Source organism: Erpetoichthys calabaricus, chromosome 11 (genome assembly GCF_900747795.2).
Source record: "Erpetoichthys calabaricus chromosome 11, fErpCal1.3, whole genome shotgun sequence".
NCBI classification, from domain to species: domain Eukaryota; kingdom Metazoa; phylum Chordata; class Cladistia; order Polypteriformes; family Polypteridae; genus Erpetoichthys; species Erpetoichthys calabaricus.
In genome coordinates, this window is record NC_041404.2 from 115300949 (window position 1) to 115328740 (window position 27792).

General features: G+C 38.2%; 1 protein-coding gene across 2 annotated transcripts; it reads left to right on the forward strand.

The window, feature by feature from the left end:
• LOC114660061 (uncharacterized) lies at positions 1 to 27792 on the forward strand. Of its 2 annotated transcripts, none has more exons than XM_028812571.2 (2): positions 1 to 326; positions 25157 to 27792. In XM_028812571.2, exon 2 carries the CDS (start codon positions 25279 to 25281, stop codon positions 26434 to 26436), a length of 1158 nt encoding a protein of 385 aa, XP_028668404.2. In that variant the 5' UTR covers positions 1 to 326; positions 25157 to 25278; the 3' UTR covers positions 26437 to 27792. The 2 variants fall into 2 exon arrangements, with proteins under 2 accessions (XP_028668404.2, XP_028668405.2); XM_028812572.2 differs by lacking the exon at positions 1 to 326 and adding an exon at positions 344 to 529.

Consider the following 27792-nt stretch of genomic DNA (forward strand, 5'->3'; position numbering starts at 1 on the left):
AGCAGCCTAAAAGTCATTTGGAAATGGGCCAGCGCCCTGCTAAACCTTCTTCCATGTTTCCTTGCATTAGTGCACAACACCCGTGAACTGAAGACGCGTCTCATACGGCATGTTTAAAGCCCCGCTGGTTTTCTGCGTGTCTACTTCAGTAGGTGACCGAGACACATTAGCAATCCCGTGCTTGAACGGGAAGTTGCAGTGTGGGAGCTGATGAGATCCCTGGCACAGAGTCCTGTTAGAGTCCGAGGAGAAGCATCCTGCCAATGCAGTCCTCCAGGAGGCAGCGTGCCACTGTCTGACTAGCCCGCGGCAGGCTCTCCACACAGGTGAGTGATGTGTTTATGCGGATCCCAGGGCTGTGCTGGGATCCTCACGTGCGCCTCCTTCCAGTGCAAACGATTACAAAGAGACGATTAGAAAGCCTCCACTGCAGTCCGAAGTCTCACGTAGCTAGAGGTGACAGGAGGGAGCGTAAGGGTGCCAGGAGCTGTCCTACCCAGCGCTACACTCCGGAGCAAGCGCCCCAGAGGTAACGTAACAAGTAGCCGTGTTTTTCAGTGCAGGCTCTCTGGATGGCTAAATGTGTATCCCTGCTGCCACCCGCTATTCGCTCGCTTCGGGTTTTAAAATTTGGCACGGAGAATAAGTCAGAGCTTATCCGGCAGCCAAAAGATGTAGCAAAAAAACAAAACATGTACAAATTGTGACAATCAGTAGTGCGTGCGTAGATTCTATCTGCTTGCGTTATTTGACTGGTCAAGTAATTGTAAATAACCATCTGCCATTATACCATTTGTACAATCCGCCGCTTTTAAGAAACGGAGATATGCTGTATATGTCCGAGTCAGAATATTTTGTCGTGCGTTGCCTCCTTTGTTTTGAATTCACGTTGTCTTAAAATTTTAATCACATGCGATTTTCTGCAGCTTATCTTACTGCGAATTTATGCATCGTTTTAACCTGGCATTCGAGTGCGCGTCTGAATAAAAGCATGCTATAGAATGAGAAATGTTAACTGTTTCGATAATTTGAGGAAAGGAAAATATTCAGAAGATCCACTTTGAGCTTTATCGGAGTGCCATAGTGCGTGTCTAATATACAACTGGCTATTGTTCTTTAAGGTGTAATCAGAGCTTCGGAGTCATTGGTGTATGTTGTGTATTTACAAGTATTATTAATAGTAAAGTGTTTAGCAATATGAATTTATAATATAAATATCACTTCTAACTGAATATCCACAAAGAAATAGTGTTAATATTGCTACACTGTACACACAGTCTAAATATATGTGGTAGTTATAAGCCGGCATCCCATGCATTAGAATAGATCAGCGATTATGGTCAGACAATAACAACATGGAAAAAGATGAACGACTGGATCTACCAGTTCAGTGAGAGAGCCGTCATATAGCAAGCTAGGTCGGATTTAAATGGGAAGGTCTAAAGATGTGCAGGCCTGTATAACCTTGTTTTTGCAAGCATTATGATTAATATCTTCTAATACTAGGATAACGCTATTAATGTCATTTTGTTTGAAACTTTGTACATGCCACCTCCACCCTTCTGCTGTCTGGTTATAACTCTGGACATGCTTCTGACTGAGTAACTGCGAAAACACATTTATGTACAGTATGTGGATGATAGCAGATTCATATTTTTGTGTGGCTATTTGTTTATCTTTAGGTCTTTAGGCAGATTAACTCACATATCATTTTATATTAGCGCTTCTCGACTGTGAGCCTGCTCTCTCTATACGTTACAATCTGTTTACCATCTGCACGTTCTTCGAGTCTCTGGATGGGCTCCGGTTTTCTCACACTTCATAAGGACATTGAAATTAAATAAATCGAGAAATGTACTAAATGTACCTGCGTGAGTAAGTATGTTTGTGTGTGCGTGTGTGTATATGCGTGTGCGTATGTGTGTGTGTGTGTGTGTGTGCGTGTGTGAGGAAGACGTGGAGAGAGTACGTGCCCCGTCATGGACTAGCGTTCAATTCAGAGATGGTGGCTGAGTTATGCCTCATGATGCTACGATATGTATAACTGGACAATAAAAATAAAATGTTATCATGCCGAATAACCGAAACGAAGAAGCAAAGCCTATGATATGATTTTAGATGAAGCAAGAAATTGTGACCTCGGCAACAATTGATCGGAATCATTTTCTGTTCAGAATTTCGAGGGCCTTACTAATATAATTCACTTTCACACTAAAAATCCAGTTATTGAAAATTAATTCAGAATTTGAGTGTCACAGAAACAGAGTGAGCGATGAAATAAGAAATTATCAATAAGATCTCATACATTTCATGCAACTTTTTCTTGGCCGTTGCATTGCTAGGGTTTATTGTCTGTCATAGTCGAATAGATGATAATAGGTGTGTACTGTCTATAAAACGTCGTCTTTTATCAGTAACATCCCATACATAGATGTTTTAGAATTAAAATGAAGTACGATAAAGTTTAAGTTTGTTACTAATAATTATGAGTTTACACGTTAATGTTTATAAGTTGTATTCCTGTTCACGTTAGTAAATTCGCACGGGACAATAATAAAAGTTCCAGACCTCTGCTTTGCCTGTTGTAAGACATTCACGTAGGTTATGTCTTAAGAATTAACTATCAAATGTGATCGTATTTGAATGTGTAGACTCAACGAAATGGAAAGAGAAGAAATAGCCAAAGGGTGGATAATTCAACATCTTTTTTTAAGTTATAAACTAATCGCAAAGTCTCTTGAGAAATGTTGAAGACCAAGAATATAACACCACACAACTTTTAAAATAAAGCCATATCCGTACTTCCTAATACAGTAGGGCTAATATCACTCAAATGTCAATCCGTCTATGTTCTGAAGGCACTTATGAGGACTGCAGAGAGCCGAAGTCATTCCGAGGCACATCGGACAACAGTCTATTACAGCAAGTTCAAGGCCAGATTTTTTTTATTCAGTAACAGCGAGTTAACCGATACTTTATTATATGTGTAACTTAGCTGCTTTTCCGATTCTGTAATTTATTTTGAATCATTTTCAGCGCTTTTGTCTATGTTTACCTCGGTGCGTGGTTGCTTTGATTGCATTTTAATTGTACCCTTTCTTTAACTAAAATTGTTTGTATGAAACGTTATTTCATCTGCCTGGAAATCCAAGTTAAAACCCGGTTTAGCAGTTTTTAATCCCTCCCAGACAGCCAGACGTAATCGCTATTAAAATACTATTTCTTAAAAACAACTGTTTCTTTCGATGATTACAAAATATAGCAAATGCGTGCATGCATTAAAGCTTCACGGTTTCTAAATTAAATCTCAAATACAGGTGCTGGTCATAAAATTAGAATATCATGACAAAGTTGATTTATTTCAGTAATTCCATTCAAAAAGTGAAACTTGTATATTAGATTCATTCATTACACACAGACTGATGTTTATTTCTTTTAATTTTGATGATTATAACTGACAACTAATGAAAGTCCCAAATTCAGTATCTCGGAAAATTAGAATATTGTGAAAAGGTTCAATATTGAAGACAACACCTGGTGCCACACTCTAATCAGCTAATTAACTCAAAACACCTGCAAAAGCCTTTAAATGGTCTCTCAGTCTAGTTCTGTAGGCTACACAATCATGGGGAAGACTGCTGACTTGACAGTTGTCCAAAAGACGACCATTGACACCTTGCACAAGGAGGACAAGACACCAAAGGTCATTGCTAAAGAGGCTGGCTGTTCACAGAGCTCTGTGTCCAAGCACATTAATAGAGAGGCGAAGGGAGGGACAAGATGTGGTAGAAAAAAGTGTACAAGCAATAGGGATAACCGCACCCTGGAGAGGATTGTGAAACAAAACCCATTCAAAAATGTGGGGGAGATTCACAAAGAGTGGACTGCAGCTGGAGTCAGTGCTTCAAGAACCACCACGCACAGACGTATGCAAGACATGGGTTTCAGCTGTCGCATTCCTTGTGTCAAGCCACTCTTGAACAAGAGACAGCGTCAGAAGCGTCTCGCCTTTGGACTGCTGCTGAGTGGTCCAAAGTTAAGTTCTCTGATGAAAGTAAATTTAGCATTTCCTTTGGAAATCAAGGTCCCAGAGTCTGGAGGAAGAGAGGAGAGGCACAGAATCCACGTTGCTTGAGGTCCAGTGTAAAGTTTCCACAGTCAGTGATGGTTTGGGGTGCCATGTCATCTGCTGGTTTTGGTCCATTGTGTTTTCTGAGGTCCAAGGTCAACGCAGCCGTCTACCAGGAAGTTTTAGAGCACTTCATGCTTCCTGCTGCTGACGAACATTATGGAGATGCAGATTTCATTTTCCAACAGGACCTGGCACCTGCACACAGTGCCAAAGCTACCAGTACCTGGTTTAAGGACCATGGTATCCCTGTTCTTGATTGGCCAGCAAACTCGCCTGACCTTAACCCCATAGAAAATATATGGGGTATTGTGAAGAGCAAGATGCAATACGCCAGACCCCACAATTCAGAAGAGCTGAAGGCCATTATCAGAGCAACATGGGCTCTCATAACACCTGAGCAGTGCCACAGACTGATCGACTCCATGCCACGCCACATTGCTGCAGTAATCCAGGCCAAAGGAGCCCCAATTAAATATTGAGTGCTGTACATGCTCATACTTTTCATGTTCATACCTTTCAGTTGGCCAACATTTCTAAAAATCCTTTTTTTGCATTGGTCTTAATTGATATTCTAATTTTCCGAGATACTGAATTTGGGACTTTCATTAGTTGTGCAGTTATAATCATCAAAATTAAAAGAAGTAAACATTTGAAATACATCAGTCTGTGTGTAATGAATGAATCTAATATACAAGTTTCACTTTTTGAATGGAATTACTGAAATAAATCAACTCTGTCATGATATTCTAATTTTATGACCAGCACCTGTAAGTTTGTTTTAAATATTTTCAGTACTGTGATAAGACTGGTAGGGGCCTGGATGCAGATTGACCCGTTCAAAATGGATCAAGTGGCTTTAAAAGGTAGAACACAATGAAAATGCATCACCACCAAATGAATTACGTTATACTGTATACAAACAGTAAGGGAGAATCTTTAGAAATGCATCCTGTGCGGCAGCGCAGCCCTTAGCGCTCAAAACGGCAATAAAGAACAGCGCCACCTGTTGACAACCAGCTTGTTGAAAAGCAGACGGGGCAGGATGGTATGAGGTGAAGGAGTAGATTCTGTACTGCCTCAGTCACATCTTCTATTATGTGCACGTTGCTATTGTACTATACTCTGAATGTGCATTGCTCTATTGTTTTAAGAATCATTGACATTTGACTTTGTTCTGAGCAATCGGAGACAATGACTCGCTGCTCATGTTGCATGTTACAGACATCATGACCGTGACCTTTATTGTAAAGCCCTCATGATGCAGCTGATTTCATTTACTTTACCTAATGCTAAATGGAGACTACGTGATTCTTATGTGTGGAACGAAGCCAAGAACCGACCGCAGTCTGGTTGCACGACTTAGAGCCTAAAGAGGATAATTAAGGATAGGAAATTAGACACACAATAGCACCCATGGGAGCACCGGCAGCATCCTGCAGTACGGCTTGTGTCTGTGGAGAGGACAGGGCAGGACAGACACAAAATTAAAGAACTTTTAACCTTCAGCATATCCATCCAGAACCTATTTGTTTCAAAAATGAAAATAAAACGGAGATCATTACCCATAAAAAGATCAATCTATTGATCAGTCGGCTGGGAAGGGGTGTTAATGTTTTTTTTATTAGAATATGAACCAAGGGATTCTCGTTCATCGTCCGTCTCTGTGTTTTTTCTTAAAACTGCTTGCTGACATTTGCGTCTTTACTCCATTAATAGAAATGCTACATCATGTGTTCAAAATACCAACGAGAAACACAAGAAAGCGGGGATTCCATTCTCTCCAGCAGACGTATTCCTGCAGTTCGTTTCCAAGGAGACGTGCTCTCGAGTAGTTCGCGGTTTGCGGGGGCTTTCTTCACGCGTACGTGTGCTCCTCATCCCCCGTGAGTCTCTTGCAGTGAACCCACAACAGTGAGGAGGCCGCCGACACCGGGGAGCGGATATCCGAGCAACAGGACGCACAGCAGGCGATTCGGATTTCTTGTTAATTTGATTTCTTGCACGCAAAATGGATGGAAGTTGGAAGGAAGATGCTGGGATTCTGGAGATCAGTGGCTTCTTGGTGACTTCTTAAAAGAAATCCGTATAGGCGAGGTCTCCCTTATCCGAAGATTGCGAGGGGGATTGCGATTCTGCTTAGATTATGAATTACCTGTGGACTATATGTTGTTTAATTGAAAGTAAAGGACAGTGCTGAAATTTCACACCTAACCAGTTTGGAAATCGCGGCCACAGGTAACCTTCATATTTAAATTGTGAAATCTCTGGAGTCAGTGCCCTAGAGTATGGAAACTCTCTTAGCGGCATGCCTTTCGCACACTACTAAATTCATGGCGGGGCCAGATCGTTAGTTAGCAGCTGGCTCAGTGCTACAGGGATCAGGGGTTCAAGTCATGATGTGGTGGCACTTAGCCCACTTTCTGCGTCCTTCTCTGAGAGATGCATGTCAGGATCACTGGCAAGCTCTAAACTGTGTGCGTGCCAGGGGGTGCTGGTTTCAGTGTGCTCTGTTGTGCCTATCCGGGGGTTATAACAATATTGCACCTTGTGTTCACTAAAAGGGGGGGTCTTTCTTATATCCTTTCAGCTACATGAAGCGCATGGTGAGTTAAAAGCAAGTGATTTATAACAATTTAAGGTTTACAATAATTATATCTAATGCTTAGTAATTAAAAAGGGGTAAAGGGCAAATTCATTGAAACCATATAAGAGAGAGATTGAGAGAGGTTGAGCCACGCATTGCCTGCCGCACCCACCATACCAGGAACTACCTTAGGATCCCATATAACATTTATTAAAATATGTTTCTGTTGCATTTTATTTTATTTTATTTATTTTTTTTACTTTGCAAATAAGTTAGTTTACTTAAGAAGTTAACGGTGTACCCCATTTAATCAGTTTAAAGTGCTTTTTATAAATAAGCAGGTTATAAATGGATGGATGGTTGGATGCATGATATTCCTAATTTTAGATTCTGCTGAAAAATAAACAGTATTAGTAGAACTAGGTTTATCCTGAATCTTCACAAATAACAACTGGTAGGCCATGTGGCTTAATGGCTCCTGATCTGCTCAGAAAGCAATGATTAATCCGCAACTATGTCTCTCTGCGGGATGCTAAGTGCATCATGTTGTTTACCTGAGCTTTCACTGTATTGTAAGTCATAGTTGATTATTTGGTTAAGTAAAGCTTCCCAAAAATTACTTTTCAGTTTTTACAGAAAAAAATAATTTGCTAATTGTTATAATTATCCTCTGTAAAAATATTGCCAAGAATGATCAGTAAAATTATCCATCCATCCATTATCCAACCCGCTATATCCTAACTACAGGGTCGTGGGGATCTGCTGGAGCCAATCCCAGCCAACACAGGGCGCAAGGCAGGAAACAAACCCCGGGCAGGGCGCCAGCCCACTGCAGGTAAAATTATAAAAATGTCAACTAAAAGTACAAATTAACAGAGCCATAGTGTATTGTGTTTGGGTGGACACAGAGTGCCCTCATCAGTTGTTGTATTTAAGGCATGGAAGCAATTTCTTTGTACACTCTTTAAAAATTCCATGGTGTGCAACATTATTCAGTCCCTTTGAAAGTCATCATAATTTTCTGCATGACAAAAGATTTGTACACATATTTATCCATTCCGCATTTTTAATGTGAACTGTTATGCTGTAGCAATACATTTCCAAAATCAAAATAAATCATTTTCTGTTTTCTGTAAAGGCTAGTGTTTGCATAAGTTTTTAAACCTCTGTGCTTTTGAAGCTCCTGGTTTACACAAATGTCAAATTATTCACAAAAGGCACAAAGGTGACAGTCAATTGACCATAATCAAACATATTTAGGTTCTACTTCTGAGTCCTTTATATCTCTCTGGATATAAAAAGCACCCTTTGTAAGGGTCATTGTCTTTGTTTGGCAATCACTTTTGAAAATTAAGACAAAGGAGCATTCTGCTGAAGTCAGAAGCAAAGTCATTGAAATGCGAAGAGTATGAATGTCCCATTAAGCACTGGATCCATCATCAGACAGTGGAAGGTTTGTCTCAGCACTCAGACTCCTATTAGAACAGGCCATCCCTCAGAACTAAACATCAGAGCAAGACATCGACTAGTGAGAGAGGCTAATAAAAATCTAGCTGTCAGTCTCAGAAGTCTGCAATGCTCTTTGGTTGAAATTGGAGTGCAAGGATCCACAGTTTCAAGAGCTCTCCATAAAACAAGCCTCTACGGGAGGATATCAAGAAAAAAGCCATTTCTTAAGAAGGTCCACATAAGAGCACATATGGCATTCACTACAGAGCATGAGAAAGACCCAGTTAAGATGTGAGAGAAGGCTTTATACTCAGATGAGAACAAAATACAATGAATATCTTTACAACAAAATTTTCAATACAACAAAGTATTTTTATGGTCCCGACAGTTTCCCCATATGACATGAGTCTATAGAAATCTTGTTACTATGAAATACATTCAGCGGATACTTTCATTACAAGTGCCCAAAAGACCTTGAAATGCTTGAATGAATCAGCCACAGAGCAGTTAGTTCTGTGGTCGCAGCTCAGTTGTGCACAATGCTCCCTGGAACAGGAACATTGTAAAACAAATTTCTTTCTTCAGACTTTCCTTGTGCTGTTTTTGTTTTCAGTGGTTTTCAGTGATACCTTTTGCTTAATGCTCGTCAACATTTGAAAAACATCCGTTGGAATTTAACTCATTGTCACCCTCCTATAAAAACAGCAGACAGCAAAAAAACAGCAAAAATGATAACAGTTCATATTAGAAAAAAAAATCTTTAAATTTTTGCAGCTGTTGATTGCGGCAAAAAGAAAAAAGACGTTGCCAGTGAATTCGGAATTTTGCCATCGACACTGTCAACTTTCCTGAAAGACAGATCAAAAAAAGAAGAAAAATCTCGGGTAGCAAACGTATGCGAACTGCTGCATTTGAAGACATTGAAAAAGTCGTTTTATGTGGTTAAGTGATGCTCATTCAAGGAACATTCCTATTAATGCGGCACTCATTCAAGAAAATGTGAGGTTTCTAAATTCTCTTGGGACCTCCCCCTATTAGACGATACACCGAGGAGCGTCCCAAAGTGCAATCACCGAGTCTGTGGAAGACTGTTTATCTGTAGCTGGAGCAACAGCAGGCTCACAGCTCTGATGCGGCTCAGCACTGAAGCAAACAGAAAATATCTCTGATGCAAGGAACATTGTAAATTCAGGTAACAGGATTACTTGGCCGCCAACCTGGTCACAATCCTGCCTGACTGCTGTGTCTGTGTATAGGAGAGTGGCAGATCACACTACAATAAATAACCTTGCTGTTCCTGTTTCAAGCTGAATAAAGCTGCTTTTGCTAAAGTACTGAGACTCAGCCTCGTGTTTTGGGGTGTAAGACAGGGACTTATAGTGCAACCACGATGTTTTAGGATTTGCTTCTGTGGCGCCTCACTGCGGCTCTGTGTGTCTGCTGTTGTCCTGCCCCGGCAATGGACAAACAATCTTACGCAGACCCGGCAATCGCGCTGTCGTTCCAGTTGGGTGGGGAGTGGGGGGGGATCCCAAAAGATTTCAGAAACCTTACAATATGAAGAAGAAGAAGAAAAGGATGATTCGGCTTCTGATTGATAACTGTGCTGCCCACAACATACTTCCACATTTAGATAATGTTCCGTTGAATTCCTCCCACCCAACTGCACAGCAGTGCTCCAGCCATTGGGTTTGGGCATCATTCGCACACCCTGAAATTGTATTATCACAAGGAAATGCTGAGAAAAATTCTCATCAGCATAACTTGTTTAACGAGAAAGAATTAACGAGAAAGAAGCTGTTGAAATGATTGCAAACGCCTGGACGCAAGTTAAAGAAAGCACTATAGTGACAAATACAGAATCTCATTACAACGGAATTTTCATTACAACGAAATATTTTTTACGTCCCTGGCTGTTCGTTGTGACAGAATTTTACCTGTAGTACTTTTTCTCCATACCTCAAAGGGGTATGTGTAGTGTAAAACTAACACTGCCTATGCCTCGAGAAACACCATACCAATGGTGAAATATAGTGGTGGCAAAATCATGCTATGGGGATACTTTTCATGTGCTGGGACTGGGAATCTTGAAAGAGTTGAAGGGACAATAGATGGATACAAATACTGCATAATATTGTAGGAGATCCTGTTTCTGTCTGCTATGAACCTACAGCTTTGGAGAAGATTCATCCTTCAGCATGACAATGACCCTAAGCGGTCCTGGAATGGCACAAAAATAGAAAGGTGAATGTTCTGGAATGGCCAAGTCAAAGCCCGGATTTTAACCCTATTGAGAATCTGTAGGACTATGAAAACTGCTGTCCAGAGGCGCCATCACTCCAATTCAGAGGATCTCTATAAATTCTGCCAAGAGGAATGGGGAAGAATTACTCCTGAACAATGTGCAAAATGGATACATACTTACCCTAAAAAAATCAAGGCTGTTATTGGAGCAAAAAAGTTCTTAACAATGTATTAATGTATAGGGCTTGAATACTTACGCAAACACTAGCTTTTGAGTTTTTCTTCTTCAGTTAAATATCTACAGAAAATTAATTATTTTGACTTTGGAAATGTATTGTTACAGCATAAGAGTTCACATTAAAATACTGAATGGATAAATAAGTGTACAAATCTCTTATCATGCAGAAAATTATGATGACTTTCAAGGCGATTGAATACTTTTGCATGCTACTGTAATAGTTCTTTAATGACACTTTACGGTTCTTTACTGGGTCTTGTGGTTTCTTGTGGAACTGCTGGTTGACAAAGCACCATTTCATTCTGGGAAGTGTTCTTTGCACATTAAGTTTGAAAAAATTCCTAAATTTTTCACTGTAAACTTAGTGAAGTGTAGCGAATACAATCGTTACAATATGTAGAATAAAAACTGAAATCTTTAATCATGGTAGGTTACCTACATAAACAGATTAAGAAAACCTGGTCTTAGCCTGTGTTATTGTATGCAGAAACAGTTTTTTTTAAATCATGACTTATTGGTATTTCATAAATATGTCACCCTCTGTTCATAGTTATATGGAGCTTGTTACAGATCCAAATAAATTAAGGTTCTTTGCTGTACCCGGGTGTATTTTTTGGGAGCCAAACATGGTTCCCCTATGGCATTGCTCTGAACAACCACTTTGGCACCTTTATTTTTAAGAGTGTGAAAAGGAAGCATGATCTGTTCAATCAGGGTTCTATAAAGACCAGTACAAGGTTCTCCATTTACACTTGACTCATCTGGAGGGAGGAAATGTTACAAAGCTGAAATCACATTCCGATGGACTGATGTCCTTGCAGTGTGCTACAGATATAGATTTCAAGTCCCTGTGGTGCTATCCTGGAAAAAGAGTTCTGAAAATGGATAGCTAGATATGCATGTTTGCTTGCAAATTTATAGTTAAGTTTTTTAGCTGGCAAGGATCTGATTGAGTGAATTGGAATCTGGCATGGTATGGGGTAAATGAATGACCTAATAGCATCCAAATTAAAGACTGTAGAACAACACACTGTTGGATGGAGAACCTCCTCTGTATTTAAGGGGTGTCCCAGAAAGAAGAAGTAATCAGACAGGTTATGGCAGCCAGAAAGGAAATCTCCATTGTTATCCTGTGTGCTGCTGTACAACACGTAAAGACTTACAGGTAGCAGGTAAAACCTGTTGTGAATAAGCAAAGCAGTGACCTTAGAGTTATCATTTGTACCTGGACCTTTATAAGACAGAGACAGAGGACCATCTCCTGTCAGCCTTGATACCCTGTGAAAGCATTTTTGGTGCTGGAAGTTATGCTGGGAGAAGATTATGGAAATGCTTTTAAAGTAAACTCACTGTAGCATTTAAAGTCTGCTCTCGGCTACATCTAATTAAGTTTAAAGTTAAGAGGTAAATGAAGTGAAATGAAAGTGACTGTGATAAATGTCATTCTCCCAGATTCTTTGTGGGCTGTCTTCTAGGTTTTTTGGTAGTTGGCTCTGAGTGATCATGAGCAACTAAGTAGTCCATCTCAGGGCACACTTACACGCACACAGTCACCGTTACAAATACACTGGGCAGATTAAGAGTTTCCACTCAGCCTGACCTGCACTTCTTTGGCATGTGGGAGTAACTGAAACTCCTGAGGGTGCTCAAGTGACCACAAAGAGAACATGCAAACTTCATACAGAAAGCACCACAGGTTGTGTTCAAACTCAATTCCTTTTACTTTACAGGTTTTCTCAGTTTTATTTGTCATATTCTATTATTTTCACTTTTCAGTTCATGTAGCAGTATTATATTAATTTATATCTATTAGAAAATCAGCTTGAAGTTTATGTTGTGAATGTTTTAGAGCCAAGATTATGTATTCGGAACAATATGTCCATTTGATATAGGGCATATGAACAAATATAAGTGGATGAATTGGCCTGTTACTAATGTGAATAAAATGTTGTTGCCAGTAGAGCAGAACTGTTGTCTTTAGCACTTTATTCAATTAAGGGTGGCTTTTCAGAAAACTGCAGGCAAACAAATGTGTGGGCAAGTGACTTAACGTAGGCGTTCTACAGAGAAAAAGCTCAAAACATTAATTACTTTCAGTACAATATTTGCATGTTTTTACGCTCTGTAATTTGATGATGCATTTAATTTGATGGTACACAACAGACAACTGTGCATTTATAGCAATTGTGAGTGGCAGAAAATAATCAGGCCATAAATTAGAAACTCACACACTCCAGTGTTATCTTTATAGCACAATAACAGGAGATCACTTGGGTAGTGGAGAAACTGTCTTCAAATCTCACAAAGGTAATTTGCTTTATTAGCTTATCGGCATATACAAGAAAACTATCGGACTGAGCCAGCCAGGGGGTTGTTTTCACAACTGGGCAATGGTTTTGGTGTCATATTTTTTATAAATTAATTTAAATTGTTAGTCCATTGATTTTTTGTTTAATCAAGAGGCGAAGCCATATGTTAGAAAGTGTTAAGCAGTGATAAGCATCTGGCTGACTTATATTAGAGCAACTTTGCACAATGAGCATGAACCACCAAGAGTTTGCTTTTTGCCATAACATTTGTTACATAGTGACGCAGTGATTAGTGCTGCCTTCTCTCAGTTGCAGATTTTTGTGTTTGAAATTTGGGTTGGGACATTGTTTGTGTAGAAGTTGCCCATTCAACCCTTTCCTATGTGTTACATCTCAAAGATGTGCATGTTAAGTGAATTTGTGACTCAGACTTAGCCCTGTATGGATAAACATTAGTGTGAGTGAGCTCTATAATGACAGGCGCTCTCATCGGGTAGGTTTACTGTTCACACCCAATGCTGCCAAAATAAATACGTACTACACTGTGTAATGATATAAAGAGTGATGCTAATAAATACACATTTTGTAGGTCAGAGTGCTGTGTAAGTTGTGACCATTTTTCTGTTTAACTGGTCTCAATAGGCAAAGGTTTTCAAATATCAAAATGATAAAGCACTTCACACATTCATAAATAGAAGAACGTGTAGCAATTCTTGGGCTGCCGGAGCTATAGTCATATCAATTGAATTAGTAAAATGACAAGCATAATAATAATAATATTAATAATAATAATAATAATACAATTTTATTTATTTGGTCTCTTTTTAGATGTCTAAAATTGTTAAGCCAACAGTTCAATATGAGTCCTTCCAGTTGTAAGAAATGGCACAAAAAGATCAAGAAGAGCTGGGGCTCTAAAAGGTGAAACATGAATTTATAACAGTCGTGATAACATTCTCTCAGATGCGAGTCCAATCATGAACTCTCTTAAGATGGCAGATCTTCTGTTTTTGAGTCCTTCCAGCAGGATTAGCTGGATCTAGGTGGGCAGGCACAGGAAGTGACATCACTGGTGGTACAGCCATCAATCTTCTGGTCTGTGCTGGGAATAGGAGAATAGACATTAGTACACAGTGCAAACCCTTAAAGTAGCAGGACATTACCATCACCAGGGATTTTAAACTGCCCCCTATGTAACACATTTTAATATAAAACATTTTTTAATGCTACATACAGAAGACCTCTGTGACCATCTTCCTCCCATATTTCTTGTTAACCTGTGCTTTTTCTAAGAGACACATGTGTAGAGTAGGAAATGGCGCTATTTGGCTTATTAATTGCTGTTTGGCCAAAGACACATTAGAAGTCCGGACTCTTTTGGGTCAGAGTGAGCTTTGGACAGTGAACTGCTTTTGGAGTTTCTGAGAAGGCAGAAGTGGCAAAAAGTTTAGTGAGAGGAATAAGTACTAAAGAGGATTGTGGACCATTTAGGGGCCTGGTACTAAGGGTGGGAGTGAACACATATCTGTGTGTAATACATTACGACAGAGAGTCCGAGATCCTTCTAAAGAAGGTGAGTTACATAAGAGGTTTTTGGTCTTAGTTTATACTTAGCTTATATTAAAGAATCTTTCAGAATACAAATTCACAAACAGACTGTGTCAAGAAACCCAAGAAAGAAGTCGACAGAGATGAACACAGCTGTCAGCTAAGGTTCTTTCAGTTCTACTCCAGATGTTGTAGGAGCCTTCAGAAGTTTGGAGTGTGGAAGGCTATGTGGAGCAGCAATTCAAAAGTCCTAGGGCTGAGAAGATCAGCAGCTCTGGTGCTCCAGGGCATCCAGGATCCAGCATGTGTGAGATCTCAATATGCCAATGTATGGTAACATTTTTTGAAACATTAGAAAGTATTTTTTGAAACAATAAACTAATTAGTATCTAACTAGGAATTTTGTCATTCCTTTTCTAGAAGTCTCTAAAAAGCAAAAACTTTCTTAGCCTTTCTTCCACCTCTATACATTCATATGTTTTCACTTCTGCCTAAATGCCAGCAGAGCCTCACTAAATTTGAAATGATGTGTCCTGCTGGTTTATATGTAATTCTACTGTATGCTACATGCACACTGCCATCTGCACTTGTCTCCTTTACTGTTTCTATTTGTTTGTAGAGTTATGTTTTGCATTATATATATTATGCATTATACATATATATATATATGTATTCTCTGCTACTCCTATTTTTTGGTTTTATTTATTTATACATCATGTTATTGTCTTATTGCCTGTATATACTTTCCTGACCCCATTCCACTTCTGCAACTGTTACACAATATTTTCACTATGTTCTCACAGTGTATGTGACAATTAACATCTAATCTAATCTAATGTAATCATCAGCATTGCCAAAGTATTACGCCAATGTTGTATTATGTCACTTCTAGTTGTTGGGTTGCCAGATTTACTAACTGCAGTTGATGATCTTGTTGCCTGATTATGTTACATAAATATAAATTTTTTTACAGGTTACTTTTACTGATTTAGTGCTGATCTTCCAGCACAGTCATGCTCTCCCCTTTTTGTGACTGCAAATAGTGTGCTGTCTGATAAGGTCCATGCTGTATGATGGGTGAACCAGTGCAACAATTTCAGCCACAGTCTCTGCCCTATTTCTTTCTTGTTCCATTCTGTAGTGGTATGTAAAGAAAACAGGCAAGCATTTCTTCTGTTTGTGAGGTTTAAAATGTGCCAACGTTCCTTATTTCTCATTGCCATCTTCTATGCATTATACTTCTGGATGGCCATTCTTTGGTTATCAGCTCTCATGCACACAGAGCCCACCCGTATGACTAAAGATAAAATCAAACCTATTTGATTTTATGGGAGAAAGTCACTGACTAGTTGGAGTGATTCACAGAGCATGCATATCACATTTGGCGACTGGCTTCACATTGTGCCACCCGCTGCCTCCAACTCACAAAAATTATATAAATGAAGACTATGACTGAAAATTGCTGCAAAGGTTGCATTATGTGACGTAGCCTTTAGGAACTGTGTCAGTCAGTACAGATCAATTGATAATGGGTACTGCAAGAACAGTGATTGAACTTTTCACTAATTTTGGATGGACATGGTCTAAAAGACAGGTATTGGGTTCAATTTTAGATCTTAAAGTTATAATTTACTGTTCTGTTATTAAGTTAAAATTACTAAGGTAGTGCACACAAGGAGAGGCTTAAGAAAGATAGATTCCACTGTACTAAGTTTGTGAGATGATTGTGAAATCTATATTGTCTGTTCTGTACACAAAGAAATTAAAAAAAGAAGCTGATATTTGGAGGGATTTTAAATGGCAATTCAAATGTCCCACTTGTCAAAGTAGTAACTGCTCTAAGCAGTACTTGGGAGTAGGTTCTGTTTCCATCTTTTAATGTGGAACTTTCCAGAAAATAAACATTTTATCTATTTGAACATTCTAAATCCATACCATTGTAAAGACTGGTAATTTCTCAACCTACTCTTTCATTTTCAGCATTCCAACTTAAGAATTTGAGGTGTGAATGGTGACAAGCCATGCAAAACAGCTTGGGAAATGTTAGGGCACTAAATTGGTGAAACCCCATTTAATGTAGCAAAAGAAAGAAATGGATGCTTGATTGCACAAAAAAACAAAAGATAACGTTGGCTGTTGTAGCCCAAATGCAGTGCTCTACATGAGTAGGTAATCAGACAAATAGGAGCTCTGTCACGGATCGAGGTTAGGTCCTCAAAAGATGCCGGGTCTGAATGGGATGGGACTTGTGCAGGAAGTTGTTGGCAGGACTGTGCATCCTCACTGGGCAGTTTCTCTGCGCTGTGGGCAATGGAGAAGAAGTTGTACATGTTATTTTTTAGCTAGGGTATTTTCCCTGGCACAAATATGTTATTTGTTTTTTAATATTTGTGTTGTTTTTTACAAATTTTATTTTTCATGTTATGTTATAAATTCTGTTTTTGGCTTTGTTTGGGATGTAATATGATGTTTATTAATATTGTGTTGTTTATTAATTGTTTTGAGTGTCTGCAATTATTTTAATAGTATTCATGTTAGTTTTCGTTGTTTTCTGCCCTGTCTCCTTTATGTTGAATCTAAGAGGGCATTGCCACCTGTTGGCTCAGCTAGGGAATTGAACCAGTCTTCTTGGCTTCCTAATTTTGGGAATCTTTTTGTATTTGGATTTACTGGCCTAGACCCTTTCTAAGGTATTGTTTATCGTTTATGATCTGGATTTTTTGTTTTAGATTTCACCTTTTGGGCAAAAGCTATTTTTGCTCTTTTGTCTTGCATTGCTTTTTGTGTTAATTTTTTTAATTCTTTAATAAATTTTAAAGTATAAAAAACTTCACTGATGTTTGACCAGAATCTTTACAGATTTTCTCTTGTCTTTTTGGTGTGTATTGGGATATTTTTGAACATTTTGATCTTTAAAAGCCTTAACCTCATTTATTGGGCCTATGCAAGCCAGAAGCTTGTCTTTTGAATGTGGGGATAGTGGGCCTGAGAGAAGACATTTCCAGAGGGAACTTTTTTGTCATTTTGAACCATGCACCCATTTTTGAAATTGTTGTGTGTCAGGAATCACAATAAACCTAAGAAAACTAACTGACAAAAACAAAACAAATAAAAAAAAAATCAAAAGGCAGGAGCAAGATCAAAACTGAAATTAATAATACTTGTCCTTTGCCAAAATATAACTGAGTAGCAACCACAACAGATTCGTTATAGAATTATTCAAAAACGTAACTGCTTACAATGCTGCATTATCATCTTAAATACTGATTATGTGATGACTCTGCCCACCACAATGGTGATGATCAAATGAGTACCAACCAGCAATGTCATCATGCAAAAACGTATAAAGCCATTAAACGTGGGCACAAAATGGTAATGTCCATGAAGAAAAGTCATTCCAAAATGGTGCCATAATTATGTCACCATTATAACAATAAATGTAAATAAATATCAGAAAATCAAAATATTTGCATACAATTGCAATAAATGCCAAGAACAAATTAGCATTATAGCACCCTTGTTCTGACTGATTGATGTGTCCATTAGGCTCTCTATCTGAATAAGCTTTAAACTGGGGAATTCAATTCCAACACACAAGTTTCTGCTCATTTATTACCACTTACAGCTGAAGCAGATCAGTGTAAGCTGTCTGCAGTTTCAAAAGCAAATTACTCTCTGATTAAGAGATTTGTTGCAGTAAAAGCCTGCCTCCTTAATTGTTTGTTCCCATGTATTCATGTATTCTCATGTATGTGTTCCCATATTCAACAGTACTCATGGCATTGAAATAATCACACCTTTAAATCATCTCATTCAATCTACTGATATTAATTGATTTTAAACAAAATTTTAAATAGCACTTTGTATTATTAAAGCATTTAAATCATTCTTTTGCAGGTTGTCTGATTAATTTGCAGGTTGGTAGGACAGTACACGGGTTAGGGTTGCTGTCTCACAATTTTGATTCATTTTCAAACACAGCTGTTATGTGTTTCAAATATGCATGTTATCTTCTTTTCTACGAGGGACTTGTTTGTGTATTTCAGTTTTCTTTTATAGTTATAAATAGCTTGGTTTGGGTAATTACAGGACCTAAATTGGCACAGTGTGAGAATATGCCCATGAATGGACTGGCATACTTGGCGTAGTTTCAGCCTTGTGGTTAGTTCAAACACAGCAAGCTCCATGTAATAGAAAAAGAGAGTTCAGGGTTGGGATTGATAAATAGTGGATTTGGGTAATCCATTTATATCCATATCACTGCTCAGCTTTCTTCTCAACAAAGACAAAAAGAATAAAGAATTGCTGGCAGGATACATTTTAAAGAAATGTGTTCCTTTCATCATGTTGGCAGATTTGCAGAGGCTGATGTTACATTACTTGTCACTTTGACAGTTCAATACTCTAGGGCTAACAGCAAGTAGGATAGTGCTCCTCATTATGTTGACAATACAACAAAACATACTTTTAATCAAGTTTCCTTTTAAGAGTGATTGATGGGAGAGGACCAAAAGAGAGAGCCCCACACAATGTGGATGTACAGTAACCTCTCTGGGTTGGTCACTGTCTTTATGAGTGGTGGCACAAAAAATAAGATCCTGGAGGACACCAGAGTAAGAAAGTATGGAATTCTGAAGGGTAGTTTTGCTGTGGTTTCAAGAATGCCAGAATTGTGGAAACTGAGGACCATCAGGATGCTAGTACTCTTCTTCCCGTCTGCTACTCTCTGGTACTACTCTTGACAATGGTAGAGGGACCATGGTTATCTTTAAGAGGAAAAGCAGTTTGGAAGCTGGAAAACTGTTCCATTTCAGTAATTGTAATGGTACATAGGTGTAGGTGTCCACAAGAGGCAGCTCTAGGCTGGTGGTTCTAGGCCTTTTCATGGAAGTGATCTGGGAAAGTGTGTAAGAATAGCTATCGATTAAAGAAGGGAGTTGGAACAAAGCCACATTTCAGGGATAAAGAGATGTCAGACTCTTGAAAAAGATGGTGAGAATGACAATGGTCTGTTATGTTATCAGGAGGTGGTAAAGCGGGGAGCCATCCTGCAAGACCGAGCCACTGGAGAATCAAGCTTCTTGTTTTTGTACTGTTTGATGTGAGATTTTTCCCTCCTATTTTTATTGTTTTGAATAAATGCTCCATGACTCCTGGGTGTTACAGTATGTTTGTGTTGGACTTGGCTTTTCAAAACCAACTTTGAGTTGAGCAACATAAAATAACCACTAGTTTTGAAAGAAAATTCTAAAGAGTCGTCAGAAAAAGAAACAGGCAGCAATACATGGGAAATCAAGGTCACAAGTACTCAAAAGCATGATGTTGATCAACATTCTTCCTCAAAAATGTAATATTGTCAATGCCAAAAAATTATTTTTTGCTGAAATTTATGTTATTTAAAATTACTAAGATTTAAGATGTTTAGAATCACTAAGAAGTTTTACCAAAAATTCAGACAAGTCACTGAGTGTTCTGCCATCTTATATAGGAGGAGTGTGATGACATCACAGGCTGTAAATGGTGTTGAACAAAACCTTTTGATTTTACTTCCAAAAATCCTGAAATTGTTTGGAAATTTCACAGCACTCTGCAAAACACATTAAAGTCAATGGTGAAGTACAAAATAAACTAGTTTTGAGTAGATTATAATGGTACAATGGACGTTTAAGTGACCCTGAAGGCTAGGGAAACATTTTCCAACTATGCTGGACTGATTATGAAGGCCAAATATATGACCTGTGTTATGAGACAGCAGTGGTAACCACTGCACCACCATTCCACCATGAGATAAAAATAATAAAATTAAATATCAGAACAGTATAATTTCTTGCAGATAGTGGCAACAATAACAGGAAGCATGAATTCATTGAGGCTTGGCTCAACAAGATGCATCTGAGATAACACTGATAGAATTAATTTCAGAACAGTTAAATTTATTGCAACCAATTGAAGCAGGAAGCATGAATTCACTGAGATTTAAAAACCAACACCCCTTCTCCCATGCCTAGTAGATATAAGAGGTACAGAAAACCAGAGGGAGACCAATAAAGAGGGACAGCCAGTGGATCCATCTAGTCCCTGGAAGCAGCAGTAAGAAGCTGGAAGTCTCTGTTGATCCAGGACTCATTCATTTGTATGAATGTCAGTTTACTAACCCTGCCTACAGCAGTGAAAGCACGCTCAGACAGTAAGCTGGAGGTTGAACGACACAGAACTTCCTGTGCATACTGAACAAGTGTGCAGCTTAACTCCAGGCTTGTGACACAGAACTCCATTGGGTCATTGGTGCACATAGATTCATGGGCATCAATTTACCTAAAAGTATTTACTCACCATGCAGGCCAGCGGCTGGCAGTGACTGCTGTTAGTGACACCCTGTGTCTGACTGGGTCATTGAGGCAGGAAGAAAATCTCTATATATCTTTCGTATTGCCACCACCAAGGCCGCTACTGTCAGCTCTCTGATGGACATGTTGGGAGGTGAGGAGGTGGTGAGAGGTATTAGGGGTGTTCTCAAGCAGCTTGCTGGTAAAGACGGAAACAGAGGTGACGCATCCAGCGTGGGTGGCTACAGCTCTGTGATGTCATACTGGCCTCAAAAACCATCATGGGGCACTAGAAAAAAAAAGTTTACCTAAACCTGCTGCACATGGTCACCAACAAATCAAGCAAATTCATTGTGAATCATGTGACAACCAATGGAGATTGTTGCTATAAACAATGTGGTGGCCCCTGTGCAAACAGCAACACAATGATCTCAGAAAGCACAAAAAAATATATATAACACAAATAATAAATATACAGTACTTCAAAAATTAATTCAAAACAGTTCAGTATTTAATGGGTTCCTGATAACAGGGGTCAATTATACTATAAGCTATATGTGATTAATTTATGGAATCAAAGAAAACGTTTTATAAGGATGGCTCTAGATATAAAGATATAAAGACACCTTATCATTAAAGGGTTTAAAAACAACAAAAACTCTACAATTAATGGTCATACCTAAATAAGTTGGATATTTGTTACTGAGTGTATCAAAGGGAAACTATTAGTGTATTAAAATGTTACACAATGTTTTTAACAACACCCTTAACTTATGAGTGTAAAAGTAAAAGTTTTAAGTACTTTAAGGCCTAATTATAAAGGCAAGTCTATTCTACTAATAAGTGTGGAGGGCACTTTGGGTGGTGAAAAAAGCGCTATATAAATGTAAAGAATTATAATTAATTTATAGGCATCTGTTAATCACACTATACAGGGATGTCTGCATCTTCTTCTACTTTATTTTCTGACCCAACCTACAGTCAAAAATACCACTAATACTGATTTATGAATAACTACAAGTTTACCCCACTTTTTGAAAAGAATCTGTTTCTCAAAAACTCCTTCATATGATGAATATTCATAATGCAAACATATGATTACCACTCATTTAAATAGAAAAAATGTAAATGTCGCCTGGACTCAAAAAAAAAAAAAAATCCAGATTTTTGTTCAACTGACAGAATTACTTTAATAATAATATTAGTAATTAAAGCCACCACCAATAAGACACTTTTCCTTTATTAAATGCTGTGTAATAGTCTGTTTGCCTATATTGTTATTACTTCAAATTTCACATTTTATATAACTTGCTCTTGATCTTTCGTGGGTTTTTCCATCTCATTCATGGGCTTTTTTTGGAGCAATTATGTTCAAGATAATGTGAGAAGACACGTGAGCAATATATGTGACACACTGATGGACCCATAGTGAGTGCGGAATCACCTGTGAGAATGACTTAGACTGTAATTGCGTGTCACTAAAATCCAATCCCACCTCAATCTTCCAGTTTCACAGACTGCAGTGAGGTACACTTGGAATAAAGGTGAAGATAATCAGGTGTTAGCATTAGTGGAGCATGTTGGAAAATTGTCCCAAACTCATTTTTTGTAACTATAAAAATTTGACTGCATTTTGATTGGTAATACAAAAAATGGTATTAAATGATTCGTACACCTATATTTTCATAAAGGGGTTGTTTGTAATTTGGAGGAAGCCTGTGTTAATAATCCAAAAGTTGCTTTATTATTTTATTGCCATATCTCAAAAAGACTATAGAATTCTTTTTTGCCCTTGCTTTCAGTAAAGAAAACAAATGTAAATGTATATAATAGCTTCCACACTATAAAATTCACAATAAAAAATATACTTTAAAATATACTTGTAATTCAGCAGTCCAACTACACTGACTTGGATGTTACTCAAAGGCTAAATTCTGGAGCTGACCAGAGGTTCTCATGTGACAGCTCAGCTAGTGGACATCTAACCAGAATGTCCAAAAGTGGCTAGCTGTCAACTCAGTGAAGATCACCACATTATTCACAAGGAGCTGGAATGAGTTTAAGCACCAGTTTTTGTGCCAGCTACTGAAGCAATGTAGGACAAGGTAAAAAAGGCACAGCCAAGACATGTGCTGCAGCTTGGATGATTCACAAGAGGAATGGCACATTTTCAAAGTCACTGCAATATAATAAGCCAGGCAACCACGACTGAGTCTACATAATTAATCTCGTCTGATCTAAATATACATTTCCTTACATCTTGTCTGAAGAAGGGGCCTGAGTTGCCTCAAAGCTTCCATATTGTAATCGTTTTAGTTAGCTAATAAAAGGTGTCATTTTGCTTGACTTCTCACTACATTCATAATGGCTAACACAGTACAATGCCCTACTACTACAATAAAAACCAAAGAAAGCAAAGAAACATCAGTTTTCACCATTTTCTTTATCATGGTACATCTATCTATCTTCTAGGAGCCCTTTATTTGATGATTTCTACAAGACAGGCTGGATAAGACTTTTGGTTAGTTCAACACAATGAACTCCAGCTTTTCCATAACCATAAACAAGAATAAATGATCAAAGCCATAGGTTCAGAGACCCTTGAGCAGCATGCACATTTTAACCAATAAAAAATACATATAGTAACATAAAACAAAATATGAACAACACTGAGGACAGAAGATGGGAAACATCTGCATCTTAAACTAGCTCCATTCACCACCGTAAGTATTAGTGTGTAAGAATTTGAGGTTCACACTTTATAAAAGATCACTCATGCTAAAAGCATCTATGGCTTTTTGTTAGATATTAGTTAATATATTAGTAGATACTGACCACTTATTTTTTGGTAAACTTTTGTAAATTGGGTCCCTATCTTGTAGTGTATGATGTTTCCTGAAGTGCAGCAGTTTTTGAGTTACCAGTTTTTGGGGAGGTAATACCTGCTGTGTAATTAAGTGCAAGATGATGTTAAAATATTCCTATTAAAGTTATATAAATATTGTATGTTGAAGGTGGACAAACAGCTAAACATTTGTAGAAACAGAGTGTAGCAATTGTTGGAAGACAAACAGGTGAATTGCACCAACCAGATACTCATGAACATCTACACTGTAGTTAAAGATGACTGAGGCCATACTCTATTTAACAAAAAGGTTGGGTTTTGGTGATGTTTATTTGTGCCTTAAAGGTGGTGTTTTTTCAAGAATGTACAGTAATAACATAACAAAGTTACCAAACAAACAGGACAGGACCTAACAAAAGGAGGACATTCAATCTGTATCACTCTTTTGGGATCCTAAATTACGAATGTTTCTGTACTCTGTACATGTGGGTATAATGACCCCATAAACCAATCATAACTGCAATGTCCCATCCGCTTCATTCTTTAACAATTTTAAGATCCCATAGAGCTTTCCAGACATCCTCCACTCTATGTTGGAAAAGGGGCTTCCTAATATCTATGTTAAAAGTACTTCCCCATATTTTCCTCCTTGGTCTTTAAGGGCACAACTCACTTTTAAGATTTTTTGAAATACTGGGTTAGATTCATTTAACTGAGAGAGTATGGCTAATCATATTACACTGGCACCAAGCTGTTTCTGTCTCTAAATTGTCTAGTCCTGCTATGTCTTTTTTTGTAATGCAGTTATCAGAACTGCTACAGAATTGCAGATATGGTCCCACTACAACTCTATTCAGTTAGATCATAATATCTGCTAATGTGTATTCAAAACCTTTTGCAGTTGCCTTTATAATTGGATATATTTGTCCATCTAAATCCTTTACAGAAACCTTTTGCAGCTCATTGTCTTCCATCTAATATTTATTAGTAAGAATGATTTCTTTGTACCTGCAAAATACAATTTGCTCTTATTTCCTTCAATTGCTCAACTGTCACCTGCAGAGTCCTCCTCATGCCACACAGTCCATTTTGCCATAAATGTATTTTACTATACATTCTTTTAAGTTCATTGCTTTTTGAGAAAAGTTAAAAAAGGGAACTTTCGTAAAATAATTAACATAGAAGCTATGCATTGATCCTCTCCATCCAGGGCAGAATTTAACCCTGGGTGAAACATCAGGTCATTCTTATTCAAACAAACCAAACTCAATGATTCAAGGCTGAAGTCTGTCCAGGAAGTTTTAGAAGGACAAGATCTGACTACAGATGAACTGCTAGTAAAACTCAAATCTATTTTTAGACAATAAATTAACATCTATATTTTTTTTTATTAATGTCGTTGAAGTTGCCCTCAGTAATATCCAATAATCTTAGTAAGAGTTTAAACTGTAAGAATAATTTGCATTTGTTTTCCTTTGCAGGACCACCCAATAACACTGCCCTTCATCGTCCACCACCTCAAGAACTTGACCTTGAATGATTGATTAAGAAGAAAGAGCATCATTATGGAGAAAAAGGCCTCCAGCAGCCAGGCGTCATCTGAATGATGATGAATCACACAGTTGTACAAAAATATGCAAATGCCATAATTTCTTTCAATAATAATGAAGGTTTGAATTGTGATATCAACTCCTCTTTTTATAAAAGTCATGAGAGTAAGCATAATGGGAATGATGTCAACTGCCAGACTAATGGTAGAGGAGATGTATGTGCTGCTGTTAGTATGGTTCCCTCCAAAGTCCTATTGAAAAGGGATGAAATGAGTGTGGACACCTCCCAAAAAACTTCATTGGGCAAGAAGGTAATGCAGGTCCAGCCTGAGCCAGATTCAATAAAAGCAGTTGTTTCAAAAGAGACAGTAGTTTCTAAGGCAGAGGAGGATGGATGTTTGGAAAAAGAATCAAATCAAGAAGAAGAAAAAAGTATTTTGAATGATTTCTGTGTCACAGGTACTAGCCAGTTCAAGCACATGCCACTGGTTGAATGTTCAGCCGAAAATCAAAAAATAATTGTGAGCACAAGACAGAAAGTGACTGATCATAAGCTCAGAGACTCTGTAATGAAGGAAGGTGCAGAAGGAAACACATTACCTGATGAGCCTAAGCCATATCTGAACAAATCTGAAGAAAACAATCAAGAGGAAATTGTATCAAACACCCAGTTGGTTGGTGGCACAATGGCTTCAAAAGCAATAAAAGACAATGATTTTATCATCAGTGAACCAAATGAGGAAGGTATATATGGTTATAAAAAGACAGACAATGAGTCCTCATCACATGCAAGCCATGACATCTCTGCTATAAATGTAGAAATGTCTACAGTGGCTGTAATCAAAAAAGATGAACCGATTCCAGACATGAGCAAAAATATGAACATTGACAAGACAGCTGTAAAGGTTGCCTTATCCACATGCAGACATGATAAAAATCAGCCAGTCAGTGCAGCCTCAGATTCTGAAAAGGCTGGAGACAATGTCACAGAGAACATTCAGAAAAAGACAATGCATCCAAGAGAGTTAACACTAACCAGCATTTCAAATCACAATATGATTCCAACAACAAGCCAAAACACCCAGGAACAATCCAATGAGTCAGGGAAAATGGTCAATTTGTCTAGTATTGAGCAAATCCAACAAATGAACTCAGAGGTGCAAGAAGTGAAGTCTTTAGCTGTTTTTAATTGGCAGCACAGTGAAGAATGAAGACAGTGAGAATATCCCTTGTTCTCTAATGATGACAACTCAAGCTCCATCACCACTCAGACAGCATGTTGAGATTCAAGTCTGCCTGGGTGTACCATGCAAGTCAGCAGCCACCAGCCCCATGACTCCTCCTGAAGGCTCTCCTGCTTTCAACTTTCCTTCCTATGACATGAACTGTACAGTGCCCATTGTTCCAGTTATTAAACCCCCTACTAAGGATGCGGAATTACAAGTGGGAATGCACACAGAATCCAAGTCAGTTGCCACCACTCCCATGAGTTCAGGAAGAAAGTCACCCCAAGTTCCTTATCCTGAAATTCACATAAAAGGAGCTACAGAAGATGACCTACCTGAGCCAGTACGTGAGGTGAGGTGGGATGAGAAGGGCATGACCTGGGATGTTTATGGAGCCTCAATGGAAGTGGAGGTGCTGGGAATGGCCATCCAGAAACATCTGGAAAAACAAATCGAAGAACATGAGAAGCAACTGCCACCTCGTCATCCAAATCCAGCATTACAGCGAGGCGGTTCTCTGAAAGCTTCAGAGGTGACAACTGAAGAGAAAAGACAGCAACGGAGTCTCCTGCAAATGCTAATGCAAAACTTTCGGCGACCACAGTGTTGTTCTAGGCGAAATACCATTGAGTGAAAAAATTGTTCAAAGAGGTGACAACACTTTGTTTTTATTCAGACTATTATGTACTCCTGAGTCATTCACTTCTTTCCACTTCTCTGACATGTACAACTACTAGATGGCTATGATACAGCTTGAGTACATTTTATGTGAATCAATATCAGTGTTTTGTATTTTAACAAAATTGAGTGTTTTTGCACCCTGTTAGTATTGTCTTGCTGTGACCTTTATTGTTGCAGAATAAACACCACCTGTCTAAAGTCTCTGATCATAAATAATAAACAAATATGCCTAATGAGCAAAGAGGTTATTTATTGGCTGTTTGCTGTATAACTGCACATAATAAATATAACCAAACTTTTGCAATCCATAGTCATGGATTTCAAAGTTCCTCTTTTCTTACTATTCACTACTTATATTTCTGTTCCTGTTTGTTCTCTGTCAGGATGCATGGCCTCTCTTATATATAAATGAAGTTCTTTCTGGAGTTGTAAATAGTAGCCTTCCATTATGAATCATATGCTTATGTGGATAGCATCATTGTGGAGACCTAAAAACCTTGATTGGAGACAAAGTTATCTGGTCTATTTATGGTGCAGAAGAAGTTGGAGAAGAAATTAAGAAAATTTTACTCAATGGAAAATATTCTTATCATATTTAAATGTTCCTTGTTGGGCGAGAAGAGAATACATGAACAAATGGATTTTAAAAGCAAGAAATCA